The sequence below is a fragment of the Salarias fasciatus genome, chromosome 11 (genome assembly GCF_902148845.1).
Source record: "Salarias fasciatus chromosome 11, fSalaFa1.1, whole genome shotgun sequence".
NCBI classification, from domain to species: Eukaryota; Metazoa; Chordata; class Actinopteri; order Blenniiformes; family Blenniidae; genus Salarias; species Salarias fasciatus.
Genome location: NC_043755.1, coordinates 68,015 through 94,540, shown reverse-complemented (window position 1 = coordinate 94,540; position 26,526 = coordinate 68,015). Strand labels below are relative to the sequence as shown.

General features: G+C 41.9%; 1 protein-coding gene across 1 annotated transcript; it reads right to left on the bottom strand.

Moving 5' to 3' along the window:
* Positions 1-16,672: 16,672 nt before the first annotated feature.
* LOC115397210 (C-type lectin lectoxin-Thr1-like) lies at positions 16,673-21,332 on the bottom strand. The gene is made up of 4 exons (XM_030103427.1): positions 21,202-21,332; positions 19,930-20,268; positions 19,770-19,852; positions 16,673-16,841 (listed from the first exon to the last, which is right to left on the bottom strand). The coding sequence occupies exons 1-4, from the start codon at positions 21,266-21,268 to the stop codon at positions 16,722-16,724; spliced, it is 609 nt and encodes a 202-aa protein (XP_029959287.1). The 5' UTR covers positions 21,269-21,332; the 3' UTR covers positions 16,673-16,721.
* Between the last annotated feature and the right edge of the window lie 5,194 nt (positions 21,333-26,526).

The window sequence follows — 26,526 nt, the reverse complement described above, 5'->3', positions numbered from 1 at the left end:
ACACACGCACACAGACACACAGATACACTGAGACACAGAGACACACAGACACACTGAGACACAGAGACACACAGACACACACACAAAAACAACAATACTACGTGCCCGGCACAGGAAGTGCTGCCCAAAGCCATTTGATTGACAGCTTGGTCCATCAACTCAAGGCAAGAGCAAAATGGAAATAAAAAAGAATAAAGAAAGAAAATAGAAAAGGAAAAAGGAATGATAAAATGGAAAAACAACAGCAAAAAACAAAGGGAAAATAACAGACAATGTTTACTCTTTTATTTATTCATCTATTCCTCCTTATATTTACACATTTATTCCTTTATGTTTTATGGATTTATTTATTGATGTATTATTTCCTCTTTATATTTAAGAAATTATTTTCTTACTGTTTAGCAGATTTCTATTTTACTACGGCACTCCTGTGACTACACAACCAAGCATTAAGTCAAAGGAATTCTCTGTAGACCTCCGATACGGGACTGTCTCCACACACAAATCTCGGGAAGGATTAAAAAAAAAAAAAAATCTACTACTTTGAAGATTCTAATGAGCAGAGTGACCTCCATCATCCCTAAATGGAAAAAGTTCAGAACCAGCAGGACTCTTCCTGGAGCTGGCTGTCTAAACTGAGTGATCAGAGGAGAAAGGTCTTATCCAGGGAGGTGACCAAGAACCTGAACTCTATCAGAGCCCCAGTGTTCCTCTGTGGAAAAAGGAGAACCTTTCAGAATCATGTCTGCAGCAATCCACCAATCAGGCCTGGGAACAGAGTGGGAAGACAGAAAACAGTCTGTAGCAAAAGACAGATGATGGCTCTTGGATTATGAGACCAAGAAAAACAATCTTCACTGCGCATCAAGAGGCCGATGAGGCTTCAAGGCAGTTCTTTGAGTGGCTCACCCAGAACCCAGGCTTGAATATCTGCTGAAAGACACTTGCCTTCCAACCTGATGGAGCCAGAGAGAAGGTGCAAAGATGAATGAGGCAAACTGCCCAAAGATACTGTAGGCGTGCCAAGTTTTGTGGCATTACATTAAAAACACTTGGGGCTCTAATTGGGTGCATCACAAATAATTTTAGAAAAAAAAAGTTATGCTGTGAATATTCTCTGGTTGCACTGCAAAAAACTGAACCCATCTGTTAATCTGAAAAGATAAACATGCAGAGAGAGAGTGTGTTTATTTATTTTTTACCATTTTAGCCAAAATTTGAATGGGCGAGCTTAAAAAGTTACAATAATGGAGGAAGCAGTCTTTCTTTCTTTTTTATAGATTCAAAGTCAACTTCATTACCTGAATCATGTTTGGTAGACAACAGCGTCACAGAGCACCTTGTCAACAGGTGATACATGATTTTCTGTTTACATAAAACACACTGGTAGCTAAAGGTGACAAACAAACGTAAGCTCTTACCAAAACAGAGGAACACCACACACACTTGGTAATCCATATGTGCATTTGCTGTTACAAAGAAAAACAGAATACAAAAAGATATCTGAACAGCAGATAAACCAAACAAAACATCAACTGTAGGTTTGTTTTGGTCTTAAAAAGAAAGATTGGTGAACGAAATTTAGAGGCATTTTACAAAGTAATGCTTTAGAAGACTATCAAATCCAAAAGGAAAAACTATGTCCAACATCAGGTAAGTCCTGCATGAAGCTGATCAGTTTTTAACATTTGTGGTTCACTAAGTCAGTGCCAAATATTTGTCAAAGTTTTCCTTGAATTTGTGCTGTATTTTGAATAAATGTCACATAATAGTACTTCTTAGATTATATTTCTATCCAGTGGTTATACTTTATAAATGTTAGAAATTTATTATTTTTAAAATTTGAAACACGTTAACATGAAAGGCTCTACTGAAAACAGCAGAAATTCAGACTCAATATATATTTTATTGCTATCAAAGCAATGTGATTGTGCTCTTAAGTAATTTAAAATTCAATATACTCACGTGAGTAAATCCGATGATTTAAGGAGTTTCAAACTGCATCTACAGGTAAATGGCTGCTTTTGGTAGTGCGTGAAATGATTTGTGTCCTGCTATTTCTAAATTAGGAGTATTTAAATATTCAAATGAGTATTCAAACTACTCACTGTCGGCCCATAGTACAATGCTTTTGTAGCCACTGATTTTAAACTCACCGAGACCCTAGAGCGATGCATCTTAATAATAAATTTGCATTAAACTGTCCATTAAATGCATGACGGTAAATCACCAGGATCTGATGGGTATCCTGCTGACTTCTCCAGAGAATTCTGGCCTTTACTTTAGCCAAATTTTTTTTTTTAAAGTAATTGAAATCAAGGAGTCTACTACTGTCACTCTATGGATGAACTGTGCAAAATATTAGCTTTCTATTAAAATTGGAAGATCCCACTCTCCCCTCTAGCTATCACCCAATGTCACTTATCAGTCCCGATCTATAAATAATTTGTAAGAATTAGTAAGCAAGAACATAAAAAATAACACCCCACATCATACACTCTGATAAAACTGGATTAATCAACAATGACCACACTTAGGCCTATAGGCCACTGTCTGTTCGACAGACTAAAAGGGAAACCGGAAATTCTTGTTTGATCCAAGAGAGGTAATTTTACCTGATTGCCAATTTCTGTAATGTAGCAAACTGTTACAAAGCTCACCTACTGCCTGTGTGTAAAAACAAAAGATCAAACTTCTCCTAGCTTCAGTCTTTAAAGAGACACCTGGCAGGGGCATCCACACTCTGTTTGTCTTTGCAATATTTGTAGAACCCCTATCAGCAGCCATCAGACAGAACAAGGACATAAATTCCACTTCTATTTGCCGTGTATTTGCTTCCTGTTGGGCAAATAATAAATCAGTTTAAAGGTATCTCTTTTCATTGCTATGCTGATGATATTCAGCTTTATTTTTCCTTTACACCCCACAACCTTTCCTCACTGTCAGCTCTGACTGTGTGACAGCGGTGAAAAACTGGATGACTAATGACTTTTTGCAGCTAAATTCTGATAAAACTGAATTTCTTATCTCTGCTCCTTCAAGTCTTGTCCCTAGGATCAGAAATGGTTTATGTCTCCATACCTCCATGATTAAACTTTCCGTTAAAATTTTTGGTGTCACTGTGGACCAGGCTCTGACTCTGGATCAACATGTGAAACATCTGATTCGTTCTGGCTTTTTCCAGTTGAGGAACATAGCCAAACTCAGGCCCATCGTGTCCCAAGCTGAGATGGAGATGTTCATCCATGCATTTGTATCATCACGCCTGGATTACTGCAACTCGCTTTTTACTTGCCTCAGCAAAGCGTCTCTGGATCGCCTGCAAGTGGTCCGGAACGCCGCTGCCAGACTGCTGACCAGGACCCCCAGGAGGTCCCATGTGACTCCTATCTCAATTGCTCTTAATTGCTCTTCTCTTTTTTTTTTAATCAAGATACTGGCTGCGGCGTGACGATTTGCACAGTTTTTTGACGATCTGTTTGAACCAAGTAGCTTAGCTACGAGCGCGCAGCGCTTAGTGGCTGTCTGGTCATGGGACCAATCCTCAAGGCATTCTGGGAATCATAGTGCAACAATGCCGGCTGTGGCGCGACGATTTGCACAGTTTTTTTTCGTGCCGGCTGCGCCACTTCTCCTCACGTAGCAGGCGGGGGACTGGAGGACAAGCTGTGTGATTATGGTGACTGACAGGTTAGAGGTGGATAATGTACCTGGAGCTTCATGTTTGACATTCTGTTTGAACCGAGTAGCTTAGCTACGAGCGCGCAGCGCGAGCGGCTGTCTGGGGTGGTGCCGACCTGACTGTATTCCTCAGGGCCTGCTGGTAGTTTCTCATTCAAGGCTGAAGACTAAAGGAGACCGCATGTTTGAGGTTGTGGCACCCACTCTGTGGAACTCCCTCCCACTAAATCTAAGATCAGCGGACAGCGTCGACTCTTTTAAAAAGCAGCTTAAGAACAATCTTTTTAGACTTGCTTTTGTGTGATTTGTTGTTTGTTTAATTGCTTTTGTTTTGTGTTGATTTCTGCTCGGTGTTTTTATCCCTTGTTGTTTCATGCTTTTGTAAAACACCTTGTGACTTGAAATAAATAAAGTTTATTATCATTATCATTATTATTATTATTATTATTATTATTATGAAATTAGATAGAAACAGCACATATAACTCACAAAATATGCCTCTGTGCAGATGATGTGTTACTCTTAATGAGAAATCTAGACTTCTCTTTCCTTAGTAATAGAGTTAATAGACAAATTAGCTTCCATTTCAGAATGTATTATTTGCATTTTAACTCTGTTATTCAGTGTATGCTTGTGAGAAGGTGATACTGTATTTTCCTTCTCAGTGAAAACTGACTTTTGCCCACCTGCACACACTTTCATATATGTGGAGGTTCGATCAGAGGGAGTGTATGTGTTGGGTTTGAGACACCCACACAGGCGTGGGTGGGGCTGGGAGTGTACATCTGCTTGCTTTTCTTCATTAATTAAACCTTCCTCACCACATGATTGCATGAAAGGACATTCCGGGCAGGCAGTGAGGTAGCTACCCACTACTCCTGGTGTCATGTGCATCGCCATCAAGACTGAAGAAAAAAGCCAGCATAAACTCATCCCACACAGTTCCTTCATCTGCCCTGGGTCCACTACTCCTTGCAGGAGTCCTACTGCAGGAGCAGTATTTCAGCTATTCAAAGGCAGAGTGCGCATTCCACTACATGGAGGAGTCGCACTGATAATGGTCTGTATATATATTTTTTTGGGGGGGGGAACGGGTGGTGGGTGAATGTATATAATGTATATACATGATACAATATTATCATTCTGCCCTTATTTATGATTAGTTATTTTGTTTAAATACAGTAACGATTAATGTATAAAATTTCAATCAGCCCTGTGTTTCTGGGTCGGTCCAACTTTTCCTGATTGGTTAATCTGGATTGAGCTGGGCCTAAAATGAGCCTTGTGCAATAGCTCAGGGCTGAGAGTCTGAGACTGAGAGGAAGCACAGACAGAAAAAGCAAAAATCTGATTTTGCCAGCCTCCTGTTAGGCTGAGGAAGAAGTTTTTTTTTTTTGTTTTGTTATTTTTTGGAAATTTACATTCCAAATAAACTTCAGCATTTTTGAAGAAACGCTGAAGTTCATCCTGTTTCCTTTCCACCCTACCAAGCCTTGCCTGATCACATCCCAGGTTGGGGGTGACCACTTGGTCCCTCACAATGCTCAAGAAAACAAGAAATCAAATACCTCTGTATCAGCATCAATATATCAGAAAGACCCCAGACCACCCATGTCGTCAATCGAGATGCAGCAATTAGGTTGTCATACATGCAAGGCAACCTCCTTTTTAGAGTTCTCACATTTATCTTTTCTTGGCGTGATACTCTAGGTCAGGGGTCCACAACCACCTGCCTTGGACTGGTACCAGTAAGTAGATTATTTGTTACCAGGCTAAGAAATAAAAGTTTTATTTTGAAATTGCACAGGTAGTGAATCTTTATTGAGTTTTATTTAAAAAACAAAAAAAAACAAACCCTTAATTTCTGCCATTGCATCTTTCCTGCATTGAACTTGGTCAGTTTTTTTTTGCCATGCATCATTAAGCCATGTAAAGATAATGTTTAAAAAAACTTGGGGATTGCTGCTCCAAGTTACTTTTAAATTCATCACTGTCATATTGTTCCCCAGTCGTGTGACCATCTGCAAAAGAACTAATGTTAAAATCAGAAGTTTGTAGTCAGAAAGGACCCTTAATAATCTACAAATGTGTCTTGAAACATGATTTCTGAGAGTGCAGGCAAAAATTTATACGTACACGTTTAAAAACAAATCATCAAAGGTTCACATGCAAACCACCTCCAGGGGCTTTCTTCACTGCCCATAATTCCCTTCCAGGATGCTGGCTCATCATGCAGCCCGATCCATGCCTTCAAGTTGTTTACGTTTAGGCCTTGAATGTTCTGTAGATCTCCCATTCTTTTAAAAGTCACCAGGTTGGGATGCTTCTTTCTCTGCAATAATGCTGAGCATCCATATAGTTCAAATTGACGTTGATGTAGAGGTAACTGACTTCATCAGGGCAAAATAATCAGGCCCAACCCTGATGACATGGAAAAAAGTAAAAATACCTTGGATTTGCTCTCTGAAGGGGAGGAGCGGGAGGGGGAAGTAAATTATATGACATATTATTACTTACTGCACCTTTAAAATGTATCACAATAACTGCAACACTCTTTATGATGAGATACTGTTTCTAAAAAACGACAGCTGCTGTTTTTTGTGGGCTTTAAAAGTCATTAGAGATATGTGCTCACAGACAATGATGCAATGATGTATGAGTCAGAGTTTTTGTGCTTATGCTGATTTGTCAAAGAAAGCTCTGTGAATCCTTAAACATGCTGGATCAGTACTACTTCAAGTGGATGGTTGACATGGTCACATCATTCATGTTGCTGTTAAGTTAGTGTGCACCAAAGGCTCAAACGTGGACCACAAGATGAAGGTGAAAAAAGCTTTATTAGTTTCAAAGATCTCAGGTGTAGGAGTCCACAGGGACCCAACGGACTGAGTCAGGAGAAGTGGCCTGGACCTAGGGGTTCCAAAGCCAGGCAGGAGTCCAACACAGAGCGGTTCAGACTACTGAACAGAAGCAGGGGGTGGCGAGGAGGCGGGCAGGATGCAGCGAGTCAGGGAGGCTGGCTGAGTAGGTCTTCAGACTGGAAAAGAAACTCCGAGATAACATGGAATGAGAAGCCATAAACAAACATTGGCACGTCACAAGTAACCGTTGTAGCTGCTACGCTCCAGTGCCGAAGTGGAGTCAGAGGTCGTCTTAAATAGATGCCCTCATCAGGGAATCTCCACCTGCAGTTGCAGCTGAAGGAAATTCCAAAATCCTGACCTCTGTCAACACCGCTGTCCTTAACCGCCCACATACACACATTTAATTTAGATGTCTATAGCTTTTGGTAACACAAACACTTGGTTTTCAACATCAGTTTAAATCTTTTGTTCCAGACCAGGGAACAGCATCAGTGCTTTATTTCTTTACTCTTATCTTGTGTTTAAGTTGTTGATGACTACTGATGACTTTGATATTGCTAAACTGGTTGGAGTTCTACAACTGAAGATTGAAACCTTTCCATGATGAGCAGGAATCCACATTGTACATATCAGAATGTGATACACAACACCAAATAATATTGTACAGTACTAAATATCATCATGACAGGGGTAATACTTTTTTTTTCTTGGTGGTAAAAGCAGAGAAACTTACTGTGATGAAAAAAAATAAAAGAAGACTAATTGTGGGCTGAAAGCAGATGTTTCAAGCTGAGGATGAAATTCACAGAAGGTTCTGGAATAGCACCTGCTGGGCCTTTATTATCCACGGAGCAGTGACATACGGACATTGTCTAATAAATGCTAATTATATACCAGTCTATGTACTTTATGACTTTTCATGACATTTTTTGGCAGGTACAATTCATACTTGGTCATGACTGAATCTGGAAAATCCGCAGGTCCTCAGATGACTTGTTGGTTGGTTGTTGTCCCATCTCCACTGTAATGTAGTACTTACATGCGTCATAACACACATGATCACTGAGCAAGATGAAGCTCATGCAAACCACCTAAAATCTCCACTGTAATTTTCCTACATTAGCCAAATGAGTGGAAAACTACTGCAAGACTTTACATCAGTGCAAGAATAAACAACCACGCATCTCACTGTTGGTTCTGTTCATAGTGTATGACCATCACACTCTTGTCTTTATGTTGGAATTTACTGAACAATTCACACCAATGGATAACAAAACAGATGCAATACAAGTTTCCAATGACTAATCTATCTCTTTTTGAATGTGTGCGCTCTCTCTCTCATTCGTTAAAGGAAGGTTTCTTCCCTTTTGAAGTGAGTATTTCCTTTCCACAGTCTCCTCTGCTTGCTCATGTGGAACTGTTGGGTTTTATCTGCAAAAGTGCTCAGAAATGACTGTGAAATCTGAAATTATTTGAATGTTGAGTTGTGCTATGCATATTACAATGTCATAATATTTTAAATAAAAGTGAATAATGTGAAAAAATGACAATGTTGCTTTAAAGCCAATATATGGCTGCCAACTCCTCACTCAGGAAAGTTGTAAATGAGATCATTATCCAATTTGCATCGCTGCTCATTTGTATTTTGTATATCTAGGTTCTAAATGAAGCCATTATTTAATTTGCGTAGATACTCATTTGCATATCTAGGTCAAATAAGATGTTTAAAACCGATACATTGTTGCAAACTGCTCAGTCAGGAAAGTTCAAAATTGCATCATCATACAGAAAGAAGGAACCATATTGGTACAAAGTGTGTCATGTGACGAGACAGAGCTACAGCCACAGAGAGCCCTAATCATTTAAAGACAGCTTTTAATTTAAGTACAGACATCTTTTGACATATATCTATTGTGTTTTCTTATTCTTTTACAAATTTAGAAATGCTGTCTATAGTTTCAAGTCAAATTTAACTGGTGTCTTGTTTCATATTGTCACACAGCAACATTTGAATAATTTAGAAATAATGTAGCATTTCTTATTTTTCTAATTTATTCTGTCAAGTGTCCATTTATTTCTTTAATCATATGTTCAGTTTGATAATAAATAATTAAACATGCATCTTAAAGTTCCATTAAGAGGGGGTCCACATTTTTTGACATATGACAGCTAGGGCTGTCAAAATTACCACGATAATAATGGGTTAGTTCAAATTCCTATTGACATCACTAATTTATTTGACGCACAATTAAGCTGCGCATATTTTTTGACCCTCATCTCGCACCGTAGTTGGGAAACTGAGAGGTAAGTGATGAGATACTGCACACTCCTGTACAGTAGGAGGTGATATGCACCTTAAAGCTGTTTGTGATCCGCCAAAACAAAAGAAGGAGAAGAAGAAGAAACAGTTTAAAAATAAATAAATAAAATCAGGCATAATACCTTGTGCATGGCAGCAAGGGCACCTCCAAAAGATGGCTGCCGCAGCGTCTCCGTCTATGATGTCTGTGGTGACAACAGCTTGGATGAGGAGCAGAGGGGAATAAGGAGGCTGTGCCTTTATTATTTTCTTTTATGACGGCTCCAAGTAATTCTCTTCTATTACTGACCAAAAGGGCTTGCTGGTTGAGGAGTCTATTATTGTTGCATGAGCTCAATCAGTCTGCCTTGAAAAATGTTTGGAAAACTGGAAAAGTAGTTGGTTGGACACTACATGGTCAAATTATTACTAAATGATGTTGTGTTCAGGTCAAAATGCCCTTCCAGCCTATTTTTTGTTAGCAGAATGTTTGAGGTTCCGTGGAGATTATTCTGGACAGTATTTGATATTATGTTCAATTTTATTTGCTATGCATGTGACAAAAACAATGAACAAAAATGTCAGAACCTTATTAAAGCATTACAGCAGTGAGCGGTGGAGCAAAAAAATACAAATGCTCTAAAGAAAAAATAGAATAGGAAGATCGTAAAACAAACAAACAAACAAAAAAACAAGAATAAAATTAAAAAAAAGAATGTATCCACTGTTTTTAAAAAAGGTATATCTTCACGACCAAGGTAGTCAATGTAATTTTCCAATGTTACAAATTTATCTAAACTGTTGTATAGAGCTGCATCGAGTATTTTTGGAATCGAGTACTCTGTTGATTATTTTTTTCAAGGAATCGAGTACTCTACATTTTGGGATTATGTGGTGCGTGTTCCATGCATGCGCACTGATCCACGCATCCTCGGGGAGCTTTTCTGTTGCTCCAGACTGTTTATCTGCTCTTTTATTACAGATTTATAGAAAATGAAGCACATACATTGTGAGTCTATTATCATTTAGTATTAGAGTTTATTTAGCCTTTTTTTCTGTTTCTGAATCGCGGGGTGGCACTCGAGCGATTAAACTCTCACTTTCACTTCTGTCGGCAGACCTTCTCATCCCTCTCGACAAAGTCTGCTCTCTCCGTCCTCCAGTTTTCCATTCTCTGGAAGTCTTTGTAAACGGAGAAACAGCCTGATGGCTTCAGAGTCCTTTACTGCATGGTTTGTTTGCTGTGGCGCTCTGGTGCAAGTGTATACCGGCGCAACTGGCACATACACGCAACGCAGTTACAAAATAGGGCGTCGCACGCACAGGAATTCACGACGGGACAGGTGTCAGTACCCCTTCTGGCATCACTTGGATATGTCAGCCAATCACAACAATCCGGGTGGCACAAACGCACACCACATCTCTCTCTCTCTTTCCCTCACACAAACGTGCGTGCGCACCTCATCGTCACGTGAGGTCAATTAAACGAAGCCTCAAGGTATAAAACTTGCCTCGATCATTTTTTGTACTCGAGGTACTCAAGTAATAGTTGCAGCCCTAGTCTCAGCAGACACTGCATTTCCCAAGGAGGCTGAAACAAGCTATTGAGACGGGCTACTCAATTCACTAAAACCGTCACGTTAGTGCATTCGCAAATTGTGTGGTCCTCTCAGCCGCGAGAGAAATTGTTTCATTTTGGCCACAAGCTAACCCCAAGCAGCAATCCTGCTGTAAGGGAGGGACTATTTGCCCTGCAGAGAAATCCCTGCCCAAAGTCATTTGACTGATAGCTCAGTCCATCAAGTAAAGACAAAAGCAAAATAGAAATAGAAAAGGAAAAAGCAATGACCAAATGGAAAAAAACAAAACCCCCAAAAAAGAGAAAAGACAAAATTCACCTTTTCATTTTTATTTATTCAATTAAGTGCTGACTTATTTATTCTTTTATGTATTCCTCTTTATAGTTAGACATTTATTTCCTTATCTTTAATAGATGCATATTTTGTTATGGCACTCCTGTGACTCCATATTTTTGTGTATCTTTTCAAATCATGTCAATCAGTTGAATTTACCACAGGAGGCCTACAATGAAGCTGTAGAAACATCTCAACGATGATTGGTGGCAATAGGATGTGTCGCGGAGTAAAAATTGATTCCACTTGCCATCTAATATTGTGCAGTATTATAATTTTCCCACGGAGACCGGAAGTGACGTACACTCGGGCCCCTGCAGAGTTGGGGTGTTTCACCCCACATAACTTTCTCAGTCTGCTGTGTCCGGCGCCGTGTGTGTTTTCAAACTTCACGTGCGCGACTGTGAGAGTACATGACGACGTGTGTTTTTACCAGAATTAAACGGCGGATCGATGCCAAAGAGATCGAGTGTCCTGGCTGATTCCATCTCAACGCAAGAGAGAGTACAGAGCCGCTACACAAGCACCTGGCCTCAATTTTGAGTTTCAAAGCAAAGGCTATGAATACTTAGGTACATGTGATTCCACATCCAGAAGTACTCTGATGACACAGCAATTGTGGCATGTGTGAGAGGAGGGGGTGAGAGGGAGTACAGGGAGGTCATCTCCTATTTTACTGAATGGAGCAGGAGCAATGGTCTGATCCTCAACACCTCCAAGACCAAGGAGATGATCATTGACTTTCGCAGGAAGCCCTCCCATCGGCCTGTCATCATTAACGGTGAGGAGATCGTGGTGGTGCGCAGTTACAGGTACCTGGGAGTCCATTTGGATGATAAACTGGACTGGTCCGTACAGGCAGACGCCGTGTACAAGAAAGGACAGACTCGGCTTTACTTTCTGCGTAGGCTGAGATCTTTTGACCTGTGCAGTGAGATGCTTTACATCTTTTATCAGTCTGTGGTGGCTAGTGCATTGTTCTTTGGGGTTGTTTGTTGGGGGTGCAATATGACCCAAAGGGACAGTAACCGGCTAGATAAGCTGATTAAGAAGGTTGTGTCTGTGTTGGGGAGGAAGGTGGACTCAGTGGGAGTGATGCTCGAAAGGAGAATGAGGGCTGTAATGCAGGGCATCCTTGGAAACACAAAACACCCACTGCATGCGACATTGTCTGCTCAGCAAAGTCAGCGCAGTAAAAGGTTTCTTTGTATGAGCAGCAGGATGGAGCGTTTTAGAAAATCATTTCTTCCCTCGGCTATAAGACTGCATAACGTCTCTGTTTGAACATGTGCATTTTACTACCATTGCTGGTAACTTTTAATCTGTCCCTTTTATTTGTTTGTCTGTATGAGTCTTTAATGTGTATAAATGTGAGACTACTCAGACACCTGAATTTCTCCTACGGGGGATTATTAAAGTATTTATCTATCTATCTATTTTTTGATTTTATTATTGTCATCCTGGGGCTTTGTGTTTTGAAATTCGAGGGATAAATTAACATAGCAAAATGTGTTAAAAGGTAAGTGCTGTGAATATTTTCTAGATGCACTTCACATAAACTGCATGAGACCAAGGCACCACTTGTGTGTTGTCATATGAATCACTGGTGCAAACCAGTCAGAATCTTGAAATCTGATTTCATACTGTAGTCAAATGAGTGAAAAATTCAGCCTGAGTGGTCGGATAAACACCACAGAGTTTCACATGACTATACATGGGTGGCAGGATTCAGGAAGGCAGGATTCAGGAAGGCTGAGCTGAGCAGACATGCAGGGACACGGAAGCACGCAGACAGACCCACAAAGAGCCGACAAGACACACCAGGAGAGCCAAACTTAAAGAGGGGGAGGACACAGGTGCCACACATTAGGGCAGTAACGAGGCAGGAGAACATGAGGGCAGGTGACTTGACAGAAGAACATGAGGGCATACAAACACCAAACAGGACCCAAGCGCCCCCAGGTAGCTGCAGGGCCACAGGGCGTGACAGTACCCCCCTCCTAATGTGTGCTTCCTGGCGCACAACAAGGCAACCCTTCCGGGCAGAGGAGGGGGGCAGCCGAGACGGGACAGAAAACAGACTCAGATGGGGGCAGAAACCAGACTCAGATGGGGACGGCGGGACGGGACGGAACTGCATCTAGCAGAAACAGGAACGGCAACAGAACTCCCTCCTCAAAGGCCGTCCAGGAGTGGAGAAGTGGGGGGAAACGGTCGCCAGATGATCTGGGGGCGAGCAGCCGTGCTGGCACTCAATCTGAGGGTGAGCTTCTTTTGCCGGCGGAGGGCCATAGGCACACGACCAGGGGGCAAGCTTCTTTCGCCGGCGGGGGGCCATAGGCACACGGTCCAGGGGCCAGAGCTGTGCAGCGAGGCTCGGGCAGGCCTGCACACTGGGAGCTCGGAGGCCCGCCGCAGGGTGGGCTGCGCTCCGGGATGTCATTGCACATGGGGAACTCCGGGACCCACCAAGTTCGACAGGCGGGTGGAGCACCGCCACTGTCGGGGTGAAGTCTTTAGGCGGGAGGCACACGGCTTCAAATACTCACTGCCCGCTGGGTCCAGCGTTGGTCGGCTCCTTCTGTCACGTTGCGAGGTGGAAGGACCCAGCGCAGGCAGCCAGGCGGAGTTCAAACAGTTCTTTATTGTGGGTAACAGGAACGGGAACGCAGGGATACAGGAACACAGGATTTAGGAAGGCAGGATTCAGGAAGGCTGAGCTAAGCAGACATACAGGGACACAGAAGCATGCAGACAGACCCACAAGGAGCCGACACGACACACCAGGGGAGCCAGATTTAAAGAGAGGGAGGACACAGGTGTCACACAGTAGGGCAGTAATGAGGCAGGAGAACATGAGGGCAGACAAACACCAAACAGGACCCAAGCGCCCCCTACGTGGCCGCAGGGGCACAGGGCGTGACAAGAAAATGAAGCACAGCCATTATTAGTATATTATAATTTAATATGACAGTTTTTTTTTGTTCTTTTTTTCAGTTTCTGAATCGCAGGATGAGGGGCGGAGCTGAATGTAATGTAGGGCACGACATGTGGCACTATCCCCCCCACCCCATCAACAATGCTCGAGACGGGCCTGGCTGGAGAGGTGGTGCAAAGATGAATGAGCCAAACTAACCAAAGTACTGTACGTGTGGCAAGTTTTGTGGCGTCATATTCAACACCATTTGGGGCTGTAATTGGATGAGTCACAAAGAAGTTGAGGGAAAAAAATTGTGCTGTGAATAGTCCCTGGTTGCACTGTAATAAATTGAACCCAGCTTTCAATCTGAAATGATAAGGTTAAAGGTTATAGATTCCTCAAGTTCATTACCTGAATCATGTTTGGTCGACCACAGCGTCACAGAGCACCTTATCAACAGTTCATACATATCTTTCTCATTACTTAAAAAAACATAGGTAACTAAAAGTGAAAAATAAATGTTAATCTTACTCTCTTACCAAAATAGAGGAACATCACACACACTTGGTAATCCATATGTGCATTTACTGTAACACAGAAAAACAGAATACAGGGAGATATCTGAAAAGCTGATAAAGCAAACACCATATCAACTGTTGGTTTTTTTGTGTTAAAAAGTAGAAAATGACTAATTAAAATAAGCTAAATCAAAATGAACTTTTAGAAGACTGTATAAAATTCAAAATAAAAAACTGTTCCCAACATCAGGTAAGTCCTGCATAAAGCTTGTATATTTTATGAGAACATTTCTGGTTTGCTATGTCAATGTTGAACATTTGCCAGATTTTTACATGAATTTGTTCTCTATTTTGAATAAATGTCAAGTAAAAGTACTTTCTAAGATTATATTTCTATCCAATGGGTGCAGTTTGAAAATTTAAGAGACCTATTATTATTTTTAAAATAAGAAACATGTCAACACGAAAATCTCTGATTGTGTTCTTGAATAATTAAAAAATTTTAAGCGCTGTACTCACGCGAGTGAATCCAGTGATTTAAAGGTGTAATACAAGATTTTCTCAAAAACACGAAGCCAAACATCTGTTACTCACTTAATGAAAAATGCGCATGCGCCAGACCATCCGCCCGGTTCTCCTGCTTCTCCCAGGAAACGCCCATCAATGGCGGAAGCGTGCGAGCGTGACCTCATCTTCTCCGGGCGTGCACAGCTCTGTTTACAGTTTCTGCAGTCGGCCTCGCTCATGAAGCTTGTTTTCCGAAACAGTTACAGTTTCATTATGTCAGACTCGCCATCGGTAAATACTAGCTGAAACCGAAGTTCACCGGCTGCATAAACACTCTGAATGCGCATGCGCAAAAGGGAGAAGCTTATTGGGAGCGAGCACGTAGAACGACCTTACGAAAGCAGCTCGTCAGAATGATTGACAAACAGACCCACCGGTTATTTTGATGAACTCAAAGCAAATAGAACATCCTATATTACACCTTTAAGGAGTTTCAAACCACATCTACCAGTACTGCCCTTGTCAGTGAGGTGAATTGATTTGTGTCCTGCCGTTTCTAAATAATGAGTATGTAAATAGTAAAAATAAGTATTCAAATGACTCATCGTTGGCTCACAGTGAAGAAATACAAACTCTATAATACACAGTACAAGTACAATACTTGTAGACATAAAATCAAACTTGAAATCATAAAGTTCCTAAAATAAAATGACTCTATTGAGATCCCATCTCAATGGAATAATTGCGAGAAGCCCACCAGTATGTAATGGGCACCATGCTGACTTCCACAGAAGATTATGGCCTTTGCTGTCACCAACATTTTTTTTTCTGAGTAATTGAGTTTAGGGAGTGTTCTACTCTCCCTCCATGCATGTTAATTGTGCAAAATATCACATTTCTGTTAAAACTAGATAAAGATCCCACACTCCCCTCTGGCTATCACCCAATATCACTTATCAATGCAGATCAGTAATAATCAATCAATCAATCAATCAGTCAATCAATCATGAGTAAATCATCAATAAAGTAATAGCAAGCAAGAATAGTAAAAAATAACAACCAACACCATACACCCTGATCAAAACTGAGTTAATCCAATGCTGCCACTCTGCTGATAATGCACTGTCACTTCAACAAACAAAAAGGGAAACTGTAAATTCTTACTCGCTACAATACAGAAATGTAGGTAAAACTGCCTCTCCTGGATAAAGTAAGGCACAGCTCACCCAGTGCCCGTGTGAAAACAAATGACCAAACTTCTCCAAGTGTCAAACTTCAAAGAGGTACCAGACAGAGTGGTCCACACTCTCCTTGTGTCTTTGCATATTCATAGAACTACTACCATCAGACGGCAGAAAACACAAGAACATAATGTGAATAGAAACAGCAAATGTAACTCACAAAATACACCTCTATGCAGACGATGCGTTTCTCTTCCGACAAAATACACAGACTTCTCTTTCTTAAACAACAGAGCTAAAAGATTCTCTTTTATTTCAGAATATTTATCAATTGGAATAACTCCGTTGTCAGAAGCCTCTTGCCCTGATTCACAGAGAGCGGAGCAATGCCAAGCTGGTAAAGAGAATCAATCTATCTGTCCTTTCTTTTTATTTCTTTCTATCCCCTCAGCCCAAGTGGAATAGCAGAAAGCCACCACTTCTGAGCCTGGTCCTGTAAGTTTCTTCCTTTTGAGAAGGAAGTTTTCCCTTTCCACAGTTGCTTATGTTTGCTCATGTGGAACTGATGGGTTTTCTATGCAAATAAGCCTAGAAATGACTGTGTTGTAACTGGTGCAATGTACATAAATCTGAATTGAAGAAAGCTGAATAAAGATGCACAACACACTTCTTTCCATTGAAATCATTATTAAAATTTGCATAAAACAGCGCAAACAATAAGTTTCAAGTTGATCATCATGTCAGTGTTTTTAACTTTACAGTATTAACAGTGCACAGTTGTACATCATCAGTCTCAAGTTAAAAAAACAGCAACATTTTGTCTGGATTTAGGAAATCCTCACTGGTCACACTGGATGTCGTTTTCTTCTTTGTTGTTTTGCTGTTCTTCTTCTTCTTCTTTGAATTTAATCATCCATTCCATCTTGAATCCAGTTTTGTTGTAGCTTGTCAGAAGTGCCTCCAGATAAAAAGAAGTGCATTAAATTATTTGGAAAAATAACAACATTGCTTCAGATAACAAACATTGAAAATTGAAAATGAAGGGGTGGGACTAGAAAAGTTTGGACTTCCTCCCACTCCATCTTGAACATTAAAAAGACAAATAAATTTAGATTCTCTCGTTGCTGTTTTGCTGTCGTGTTGTTTTATGTTTGTATACTCCACTTTGCCTCGTTTACAATGTTTATATCTTTAGTATGTAATCTAGTACTATATTAAATACTGTTTGTGATAAAAATAAATTCAGAAATATATACAAAAAACATTTGTAGTAAATGCAGAAGCTCTTTAGAATACTGAAAATAGGTTGTCAGGACAAGTACCACATTTAACACATTAAACATTGTATACTGAACAATTTAAAGCTGAACATCTTTGCTAAAAGACATCTGTACTCGATATTTAGATAGATTGTATTTGTCAATTTTCTGTAAGCTTACGGAGGAATCCAAAAAAAAAAAAAAAACGTTTTCTTCTTACTTTCTATAATATCTGAAGATAAAACAATATAACTTGTAAAATATTTAGAATATCTGAGTCCTAATGTGCAAATTGGCAAAAGCAGACTCTGCACAAGTGGGTGTGTGACGGTACAAGGGGAGGGGACAGCTGGGGAGGCAGTGGACAGAGTTCAGCATCCTGACAGTCTGGGGGATGAAGCTGTTTAGCAGTCTGGATGAGCAGGCACTGAGGCTTCAGCCGAGAAAGAGGAGCTGCTGCACCTGCATGCGCCCCCTTCAGCTGCCTCCTTATGTAAGTTTTGTCTACCAATGTGTATTGTATGTGTGATGTTCCAATTAAAACCTTACTAAACTCTCTAAGTGAATTTCATTAATTTCCCAACCTATTCAAAATCAAACAAATTAAACCAATCTCACACATTACAGCAATCACACATGAAATCATTTTTTTTTCACTGATGTAAGCAGACCATAGGAGAGCTGTGCTTGTTGCACTCAAGTTCTGCTTGAAAACAGGGATACTTTGATAAACTTGTCTAATTTAAAATTAGAAATAATTCTTAGTATTTTTCCTCACTCATTTAAATAATGATTCTATGAAAGTGAGATCTGGCTGTCTCCTTTAATTTCTTATAAGTGTGTGTGTGTGTGTGTGTGTGTGTGTGTGTGTGTGTGTGTGTGTGTGTGTGTGTGTGTGTGCGTGTGTGACCCCACTTCTGCCTGATAACCAGACAAAACTCATTAAAATAAAAACTGAAATAAAAAATAGGCATGTCACCTTTCAGGCATTAAGAATAAAACTTACCTGATTGTTTGCATTACATTTGATTCATAAAATTAATCATTATTGCAGCAATACGGGGTTTGGGGGATTGTGATACCCTGGCTCTCGGGGTACGCAGTTGGAACACTGGGGCTGGCGCTGGCCTGGGGCAGGTAGCCGCCCTTGGGGGTTGGTTCTCCTCTGTATGGTCATGGTCCTCTGCTTGAGTGGCTGGGGTCGACTCTTGGACTCTAAGGATTATGGGCCCTCTGCTCTGCCCAACCTCGGCGTCTGGTGCTTGGCAGGGTTGGCGCCTGTGAGTCTTGGTCCCCTGGGGCCTGGGTCCCGTGGCTGCTGGGGGTCCCAGCTTGGGCCTTCTTCTTCCCCCTTCTGGACCAGTTCGTGGACATCTGCCTGGGGTGGTGGCTGGGATCTGGGCTCTGGAATTGCCATCCGATATCGGGTTCCTGGGGCCTTTCTGGCCTGCTTGTGGTCTTCTCAGAGGTCAGAGGTCATACTTGTATGATTACTGTCACATTTGCATGATGACGCTGATCTTTAATCACTCTTCATTTTCCACAAGTGAACTCGGTCACCTTGTTTTCTTGTGGTGGGTTAGTCTAATGGCTGTCTGTATTAGGTGTCTTCTGATGCCCTGGGTTGTAATTTGATACCTGGATCCTCAGCTTGCACGTTTCAAATAACGACCAACTATGCGCTCTAACAAAAGTCCATAGGATGCCCACTGATGCCCAATGTCTCTGTGCATGTATAGGAGCCGGTCGTCTGGAGTGTCAGTTCCAATTGAAGGGTCATCTTTGCACTCCCTTCCTTCTCTCCATTCTTTTGTCTTTGCTTGTTTGTTTGCTTCCTTCACTCAATCTCTCTACTAGTCTTTCTGCTCCCCTGTCAGGTCCATCAATATCATGTATTCAAAATAAATAAAGTAACAAATCATATTATCAAGAGAATCTTGATACTCATAAGCTCCTCTTGGAAGAGCAAATCTGTCGGGCACATGACAGCAGCCAGACCTCCATTCTGTTGTTTTGGTGCCTGATGGGACAGGTTAAAAAAACAAAAAACTAAAAACTTTTTCTTTGTTCTGGCGAAGTGTCTACATCATAATAATGCCTTTTTTTTTCACAAAATCAAACAAATACTAAAGGAAATGATTTCACTCTCAACATAAAGCTAATTTTAATGACACCCCCCTCTTGCAAAATAAAGTGAGACGTTCGTTACATGATGCATGCTTTTGCAAATTCACATCATGGCTTTGATAATAATGCTGGGTAATTGGGAAATGACATAGCTTGCTCTCATGGCAGAATCTCCCATTTTCAGTTTGGGTCTCAGTGTTGTTTTGTCTGATACTCTGTTAAAGAAATATGTTAAAATCAGTTTTCTTTAAATGGCTTTATGACTGACATCCCTGGTTTAGAGGTAACTGCAAACCTCTCATGAAAACCTTGAAATGCCACAACTACTGCAAATTAATCACACTTTTCTTTCATCTTTAAAATTACATAATTTTGAATTTACACATCATGAATAGTAAAAATGTAATTCATTGCAGTTCAATATGTGTATTGTGGAAATCTACATACTTTTTAGATTTAGTCATAGGTGAAAGAATGACAAATATTTGAAGTAAAATCACCTGTTGCAGTACAGCTGCATCTGAAAAGTCACCTTCAGTCGAAATCTTCATCTTCACCATGCTCTTCCTCACTTTTTGAAGATCTAGAAATGATGTTGAATTAAAATATGAATGTTTCAAGAAGACTGGAACAAATAGAGAAGTGTGCATTTCAGTTTACCTTCCTGGCAGATGAATGCATACTTGCTGTAACAATACTTATCATTCCATACGTGGTTTGAAAGTTCAACAGTACAGTGCTCATTATTGTTGTGGGAATTGGGCTTTCCAGCCTGCCAGTGTTTAAAAGTGCTGTTGCTGCCATCCGACCATCTCCAGGGTATCCGATACAAACCAATCCAGACATTAGACATTACTTCTGTTAAGACCTTGCTGTTCTCCTCCTCAGTCTCGATCATGGCCAGGTCTTTATAGTGTTCTCTGCAGTACACCTTCGCTTGCTCCCATGTCATGTTCTGTTCAACCACATGATATTGCTTTTGGCCTGAAGTACTTATGTCTGTTTAAAATAAAAGTACATCCGGAGTTAGTCAGACATCAGCTAGTATGCACTTGTTATCTAGTTACTTGGCCAAGTTTGAAGTTTGTAAAAAGGAAAGCATAACAAAAAAACAAGCATTCATGGCAAGGCTTTAGAATCCTGATCCTGGAAGGCTGCTATAATTAGAATGACAGGCTTCTTAATGTGTTCTTTAATTAACTTTATGATTAAAAAAAACTCTTTACATTTAGTTGTGTCGAAGGCAGGAGACATTTATAACATGTCATAGCATGTACAGGACAAGGATTAAACACTGCCGATTTAGCAGATACATTATAGTAACTTCTTAATAAACAAATTTTCAAACACCCGAGTATAATTGAAATTATGAAAATAAGTAAGGCCTCACTGTTACGTGAAGACAGAGTCAGACCATTTTTAAAAAGTTGCAGCTTTACAGCCGTTTTTAAAGAGTTGCTTTTAAAGTGACTCTGAGCACAGCTATTGTGTAAACAGACACCCAAAATGCAATGACAATTTCATGTTGAGAATGTAACACACTCACACACACACACACACACACACACACACACACACACACACACACACACACACACACACACACACACACAGTCTTGTATTTCTATCCTTGTGGGGACCGTCCATTGACTCCCATTCATGTCTAGCCCCTAACCCTCACCCTTACCCTAACCCTAACCCACACCACAACAAAGCCTAACCCTAAAGAAATGTTTTTGCACTTTTACTTTTTTCAGTAACAACAACATGGTCAAGAAAACACTGTTTCTCCTACTCAGGACCGGAAAAAGGTCCCCACAAGGCACGTCGTTCCACGTTTTGCTATCCTTGTGGGGACATTTGGCCCCGACAAGGATAGAAATACAAGAACACACACACACACACACACACACACACAAATGTGTTTCTTACCTGTGTAGCAAGCAACATAATTGTGGTGATTACAGTGTGTATCGGTCCATGCTCCATCACTTTGCATCTTCACACAGAGATCCTTCCCCCAGCTATAACTTGGTTGACCAGCAGTCCAGTTGTGGTAACCAGTTCTGCTTGTTGTTTCAGTTGCTGACCACCTCCAGGAGTTTGTATCATTACCCAGATTTACAATCCAGGAATCTGGGTCGTCATAAAGCCCAATCCACTTCAGCTCGTGGTCCATGTTTGGTCTGTTCAATTTTTCTATGTCTTCCATGCTTTCAAAGGTGGCCAGGTCATTGTAGTTCTCTCTGCAGTAACTCTGAGCATCAGTCCAGGTCATCTTCTGGTTGATGTAGTGGTATTTACGATGGAAACTTTCCAGAGAAGAAGTGATGCCAAAACCTAATTGTTGGAGATAAAGGTCACATTTATGTTAAAGACAGCATTTACTCAAAGTTGTGACTGTGCCGAAAAATGGAGGAATATTCTAAAGTTTGACTTGTGTTTTCAAAAGCATTATTTCTCATAGTAATTAACTGCTGTATTTCCACCAGATCCAGAGCTGATGCGGAGCTCCGCAGTAGAGGTTCGACATCCACCAGATGTGTATGCATTTCGGCGTGCAAAGGGGGAATTTTTATTTTAGAGGACCGGCATCGAGAGGGGCCAGCTTTGTGTCTGAGGATCGGGTCACCAGGCACCCTGCCGTCGGCTGCCACCCAATCCACATTGCACCCAGCCTCTATGATTGGCTGGCATCTGGATGTCTGTGGCATGACGAGTCCGTCATCTTTTGTCGATTCCCGTAAACGTCGGCTGTGATATGCAAAGAAAATAGACTCTCACTGTCAGATCATTTGCGACTCTGTTGCAGCTGCGGGTGTGTGTCATACCACAGGTAAAATGCACCCAGTGGAAACAGCCATTTACTGTAATGGGGACTAATGCTTGCAGCAATATTCATCTTTATGGCCGTATATCTATGATTTTAGCTACTGCTGCATGACATAATGGTTCCATTGCGGATCCCTTCAGGATTGTTCCGCATTAAATTAAATATGGGCTAAAGAAACACCTCCAAAACGCAGGACAAAACATAAACTACGACATTCATAATAAATTTAAAAAATTGCACTCTGTTGGTCAAAGTGTTCATTATGTGTTTGTTTTTTTTTTTAATACACATTTCCACTTTGTGAAGCAGCTCCTGGTATTACTTAAAGAAATGAAATCTTCTTTAAACCTCCTGTAATGAACAAGCCGTTCGTTATGGGTGTAACATGCAACTGCACTTTGCACTGAGCACTTTTTCTCTCGCTCACATAGCAATTTAAAATGCACACAGCACTTTTAAAGGAAGCTAATTTGCAAATAAAAGAAATAATTTTCCCAGCGACTGTCAGTTTTAATTATTTGTTTATTTTTTGGAAAACTGTTTGTCTGTGGGTCCAGTCAGGGTGCGTCACCTCATGGAGTTTTATTGTTTTACCCCGTTTAGCTGAGTGTATTTAAGGGCCCTTCAGAAAATTCACTCAGCAGTTGTAGGTGGTTATTGTGTGGTAGTGGCAGCTGGGTTCTATGGTGCTGCTGTAGAAGCAAAGCTCCTATGAAGTCCTTCTATACACTTTTTTGTCACTTTGTGCACTTTGTTCTTTTGCACAAGAAAATAAAAGAAGTGGACCACTCAAACTTTGACTCATCTCCTCTTGGTGCTCACTGTTTTTCCGCCACTTACGTCACACTGCTCCCGCCCCCCCCCCCTTTTTTTTTTTTTTTTAAAAAAAAAAAAGGCATTTAATAATAATAATAATAATAATAATAATAATAATAATAATAATAATAATAATAATAATTATACATTTTATTTCTTAGCGCCTTTCTTGACACTCAAGGTCGCTTTACAAAAGGATTAAAACACATTACAAATAAATAAAACAACAGACAAGATAACAAAACGAGTTAAAAGAAAGGAAAGATTGAAGTTACAAATGATAGGCAGAATAAAACAGATGGGTTTTGAGTCTGGATTTGAACTAAGAAAAGCACGTGTATGAGATCAGACAGATAGGGGAGGGCGAGGTTGTGGATGGCTTTAAATGTAAACAGAAGTATCTTGAAAATGATCCGAACTTTAACAGGGAGCCAATGGAGCTGCTGGAGGACGGGGGTGATGTAGTGAGAGGAAGGGGTTTTGGTGATGATGCAAGCTGCTGAGTTCTGGAGCAGTTGGAGCTTATGGAGAGATTTGTGGGGGACACCAAAGAGGAGTGAGTTGCAGCAGTCGAAGCGGGAGGTGACGAGGCTGCGAACCAGGATGGCAGTGGTCTGAGGGGTGAGAGAGGGGCGGAGACAGTTTATATTGCGTAGGTGGAAGTGTGCAGACCGAGAGATGTTATTAATGTGGGAGTGGAAAGAAAGTGAGCTGTCGAGGATGACACCCAGACTCAACCTGAGGGGAGGGGGACACCATGGAGCTGTCGATAGTGAGGGAAAACCTGTTAGATTTGGAGAGTGAGGACTTGGTACCAACAAGGAGTTCAGTTTTATCACTGTTTAATTTAAGGACAATTGAGGTGAACCAGGATTTGATTTCAGAGATGCAGTGGGTGAGGGAGGAGGGTGGGAGAGTGGAGTCAGGTTTGGTGGCAAGATAGAGCTGGGTGTCGTCCGCGTAGCAGTGAAAATGAATACCAAATTTCCGGAAAATGCTACCAAGGGGAAAGAGGTATATGATGAAGAGGAGGGGCCCCCGGACGGAACCCTGGGGCACACCAGAAGTGACAGGGGAGGGCTGAGAGGTGAAGGACTTGAGCTGGATGAATTGAGTGCGGCCAGTGAGGTAAGAGTGAAACCAGTGAAGGGGGGTGTGAGTGATGCCAATGGAGGAGAGTCTATTGAGCAGGATGGTGTGAGAAACGGCGTCGAAGGCCGCACTCAGATCGAGGAGGATGAGGATGGAGATGAGACTGGAGTCAGCTGCCATTAGAAGGCATCTGTGATCTTTATGAGTGCTGTTTCAGTGCTGTGGTGGGGACGGAAACCGGACTGGAACTGTTCATAAAGGCTGTTGTGGGTGAGATGGGAGTGGAGCTGAGAGGCAACAATTTTCTCAAGGATTTTGGAGATGAAGGGAAGGTGAGAAATAGGGCGGAGGTTATTGAAGTTGTTGGGATCTGATCCAGTTTTCTTCAGGATAGGACTGACAGCTGCAGATTTAAAAAGAGCGGGAACAGTTACAGAGGACAGCGAGGAGTGAATGATGGCTGATATGAGGGGGAGTAGAGAGGGGAGGCAGGATTTGACCAGAACTGTGGGGAGGGGGTCCAGCTGACATGTTGAAGGCTTGGAATTGGTGATGAGGTTGGAGATAACAGAGGGAGGGGGGAGTTCAAAGGTGGAGAGTAGATGAGATGGAGGGATAGGTTCAAAGGAGGAGGTAGTGGGGCCGAGGTGTTGGTGGATTTTCATGACCTTGTCATTTAAGAACTGGAGGAGAGAGTTTGCAAGACTCTGCCGAGTACAGGTGTGGGTAGAGAGTCAGGGGGTTGAATGATGCTATTGAAAACAGAAAAGAGTGTCTGATGGTGCGTTCACACCTCACGCGTTGCAAGCGTCAAGGGCGTCACTGACGCCTCAAAGTTGACGCGCGTAAAGTGTGGAATTCGACGCGTGTTCAAATTGCACACGACGCTTGCAACGCTCGCGACGTGCAGCAGTTCACTGGCGGGAGTGGGAGGAGCTTGTGTCCTGTCTTCATGTTGACAATGGCGGAATCGGTGCCGAAATCGATCTGCTAAAGCTGATTTCATTTTAGCTCTAAACTCTTCAAATGTATAACTTTATCGAGATTTTTTTAAAAATTAGGTGACAAAGTGGTCGTTTAGAGCCCGAGTGTGTTGTTTGTTTGTCCGAATACCAACAGTTTATGATTTTGTACGGACGAATTGAGCGAAATGTAAGCCAGCCGCAGTGAGCGGCTGGCTCCAGCACGGAGGTGTCAGAGAAGCAAAGAAGCAGGGAGAGAAGCAGAGCACACACGAACCCTGGACCCGCCACGGGGGGCCCCCTGCCCGGCACGGCGCCCAGCACCATGGCCGTGGCGGGCTGTTCCCCCGACCCAGCGGCCCAGCCTCCAGGCCCGGTCGGGCTTTGGCGGCGGGCGACGCGGATCACACTCTCAGCTATGGGCCCCCGCCTCTCCGACCGGCTCCCCGGCGACCCGCAGCAGGACCGAGACGCGCGGTCTCACCCAGCGGTCCTAGGGAGCGGACCCACTCCGGGCGTCGCACCGAGTCGGTCCCGGGGGTCCGGCGGCGGTCCCCCGGTGCGGCGCGCCACCCCGACGGCGGACCTGCTGGCGAGCCTCCGCCTCTCCCGGGCCCCAGTTTGACGAGCTTCTGGCCCGCATCAGCGCTCAGAGTGCTCATCTGTGATTGGATGACGTGCGCGTTGACGCTATTTTTTTTTTTTTTGCTAAAATCAGATATATTAAAACAATTATAAAAGCCATTAAGAGCATTGGCAAAATCAGTATCTAAGTTAAAGCCATTTAAAGTGACCCTAGTGCTGCTATTCCTGGTATTCTGAAGACCAGTGATCGTTTTCAAACTGTACCAGGCTGAGCCAAGGTTATTTGAAGCCATTTTGTTCTCCAGTGTAGCTTTATAGCTTTGTTTTGCCTTCTGCTTTCAGCTCTTTAGTGGCTGTCTGTAGATCTGATGATCCTCCTTATTGAAATGCTTGTTTCTTTTTCTTTATGTAGGACTTAACAGATTTGTTTACCCATGGCTTATTGTAAGGATATATTTTAACAGTCTTACTTGGCATAAGCATATTTCTGCAGAAAGCTGAATATGAACATGTGAATACAGCAATACTGTAATTTCGAAGACATCTGTGGATTTTGCTGATGGGATAAACTGATAGTTTCCCAGGAATCACATACCAAATAGATGGATGAAGTCAGTGGATCTATGTCAGAGGAGAAGTTGCAAAACTGAGACTGTGCTGAGAAAAGACATCATGAACCTCTCAGTTTGTGCTTTATTAGTTAGTAAGTTAGTCTTTATTGTCTTTGTGGCAAATGAATGACAACAAAGTCACAAGGTGCAGTTTCCTTCATCCATCCATCCATCCATTTTCTCCCGACTATTCGGGCCTGGGTCGCTGTGGCAGCAGTCTCAGCAGGGATGCCCAGACTTCCCTGTCCCCAGACACTTCCTCCAGCTCCTCTGGGAGGATCCCAAGGTGTTCCCAGGCCAGCCGTGAGACATAGTCTTTCCAGCGTGTCCTGGGTCTTCCCCGGGGTCTCCTCCCAGT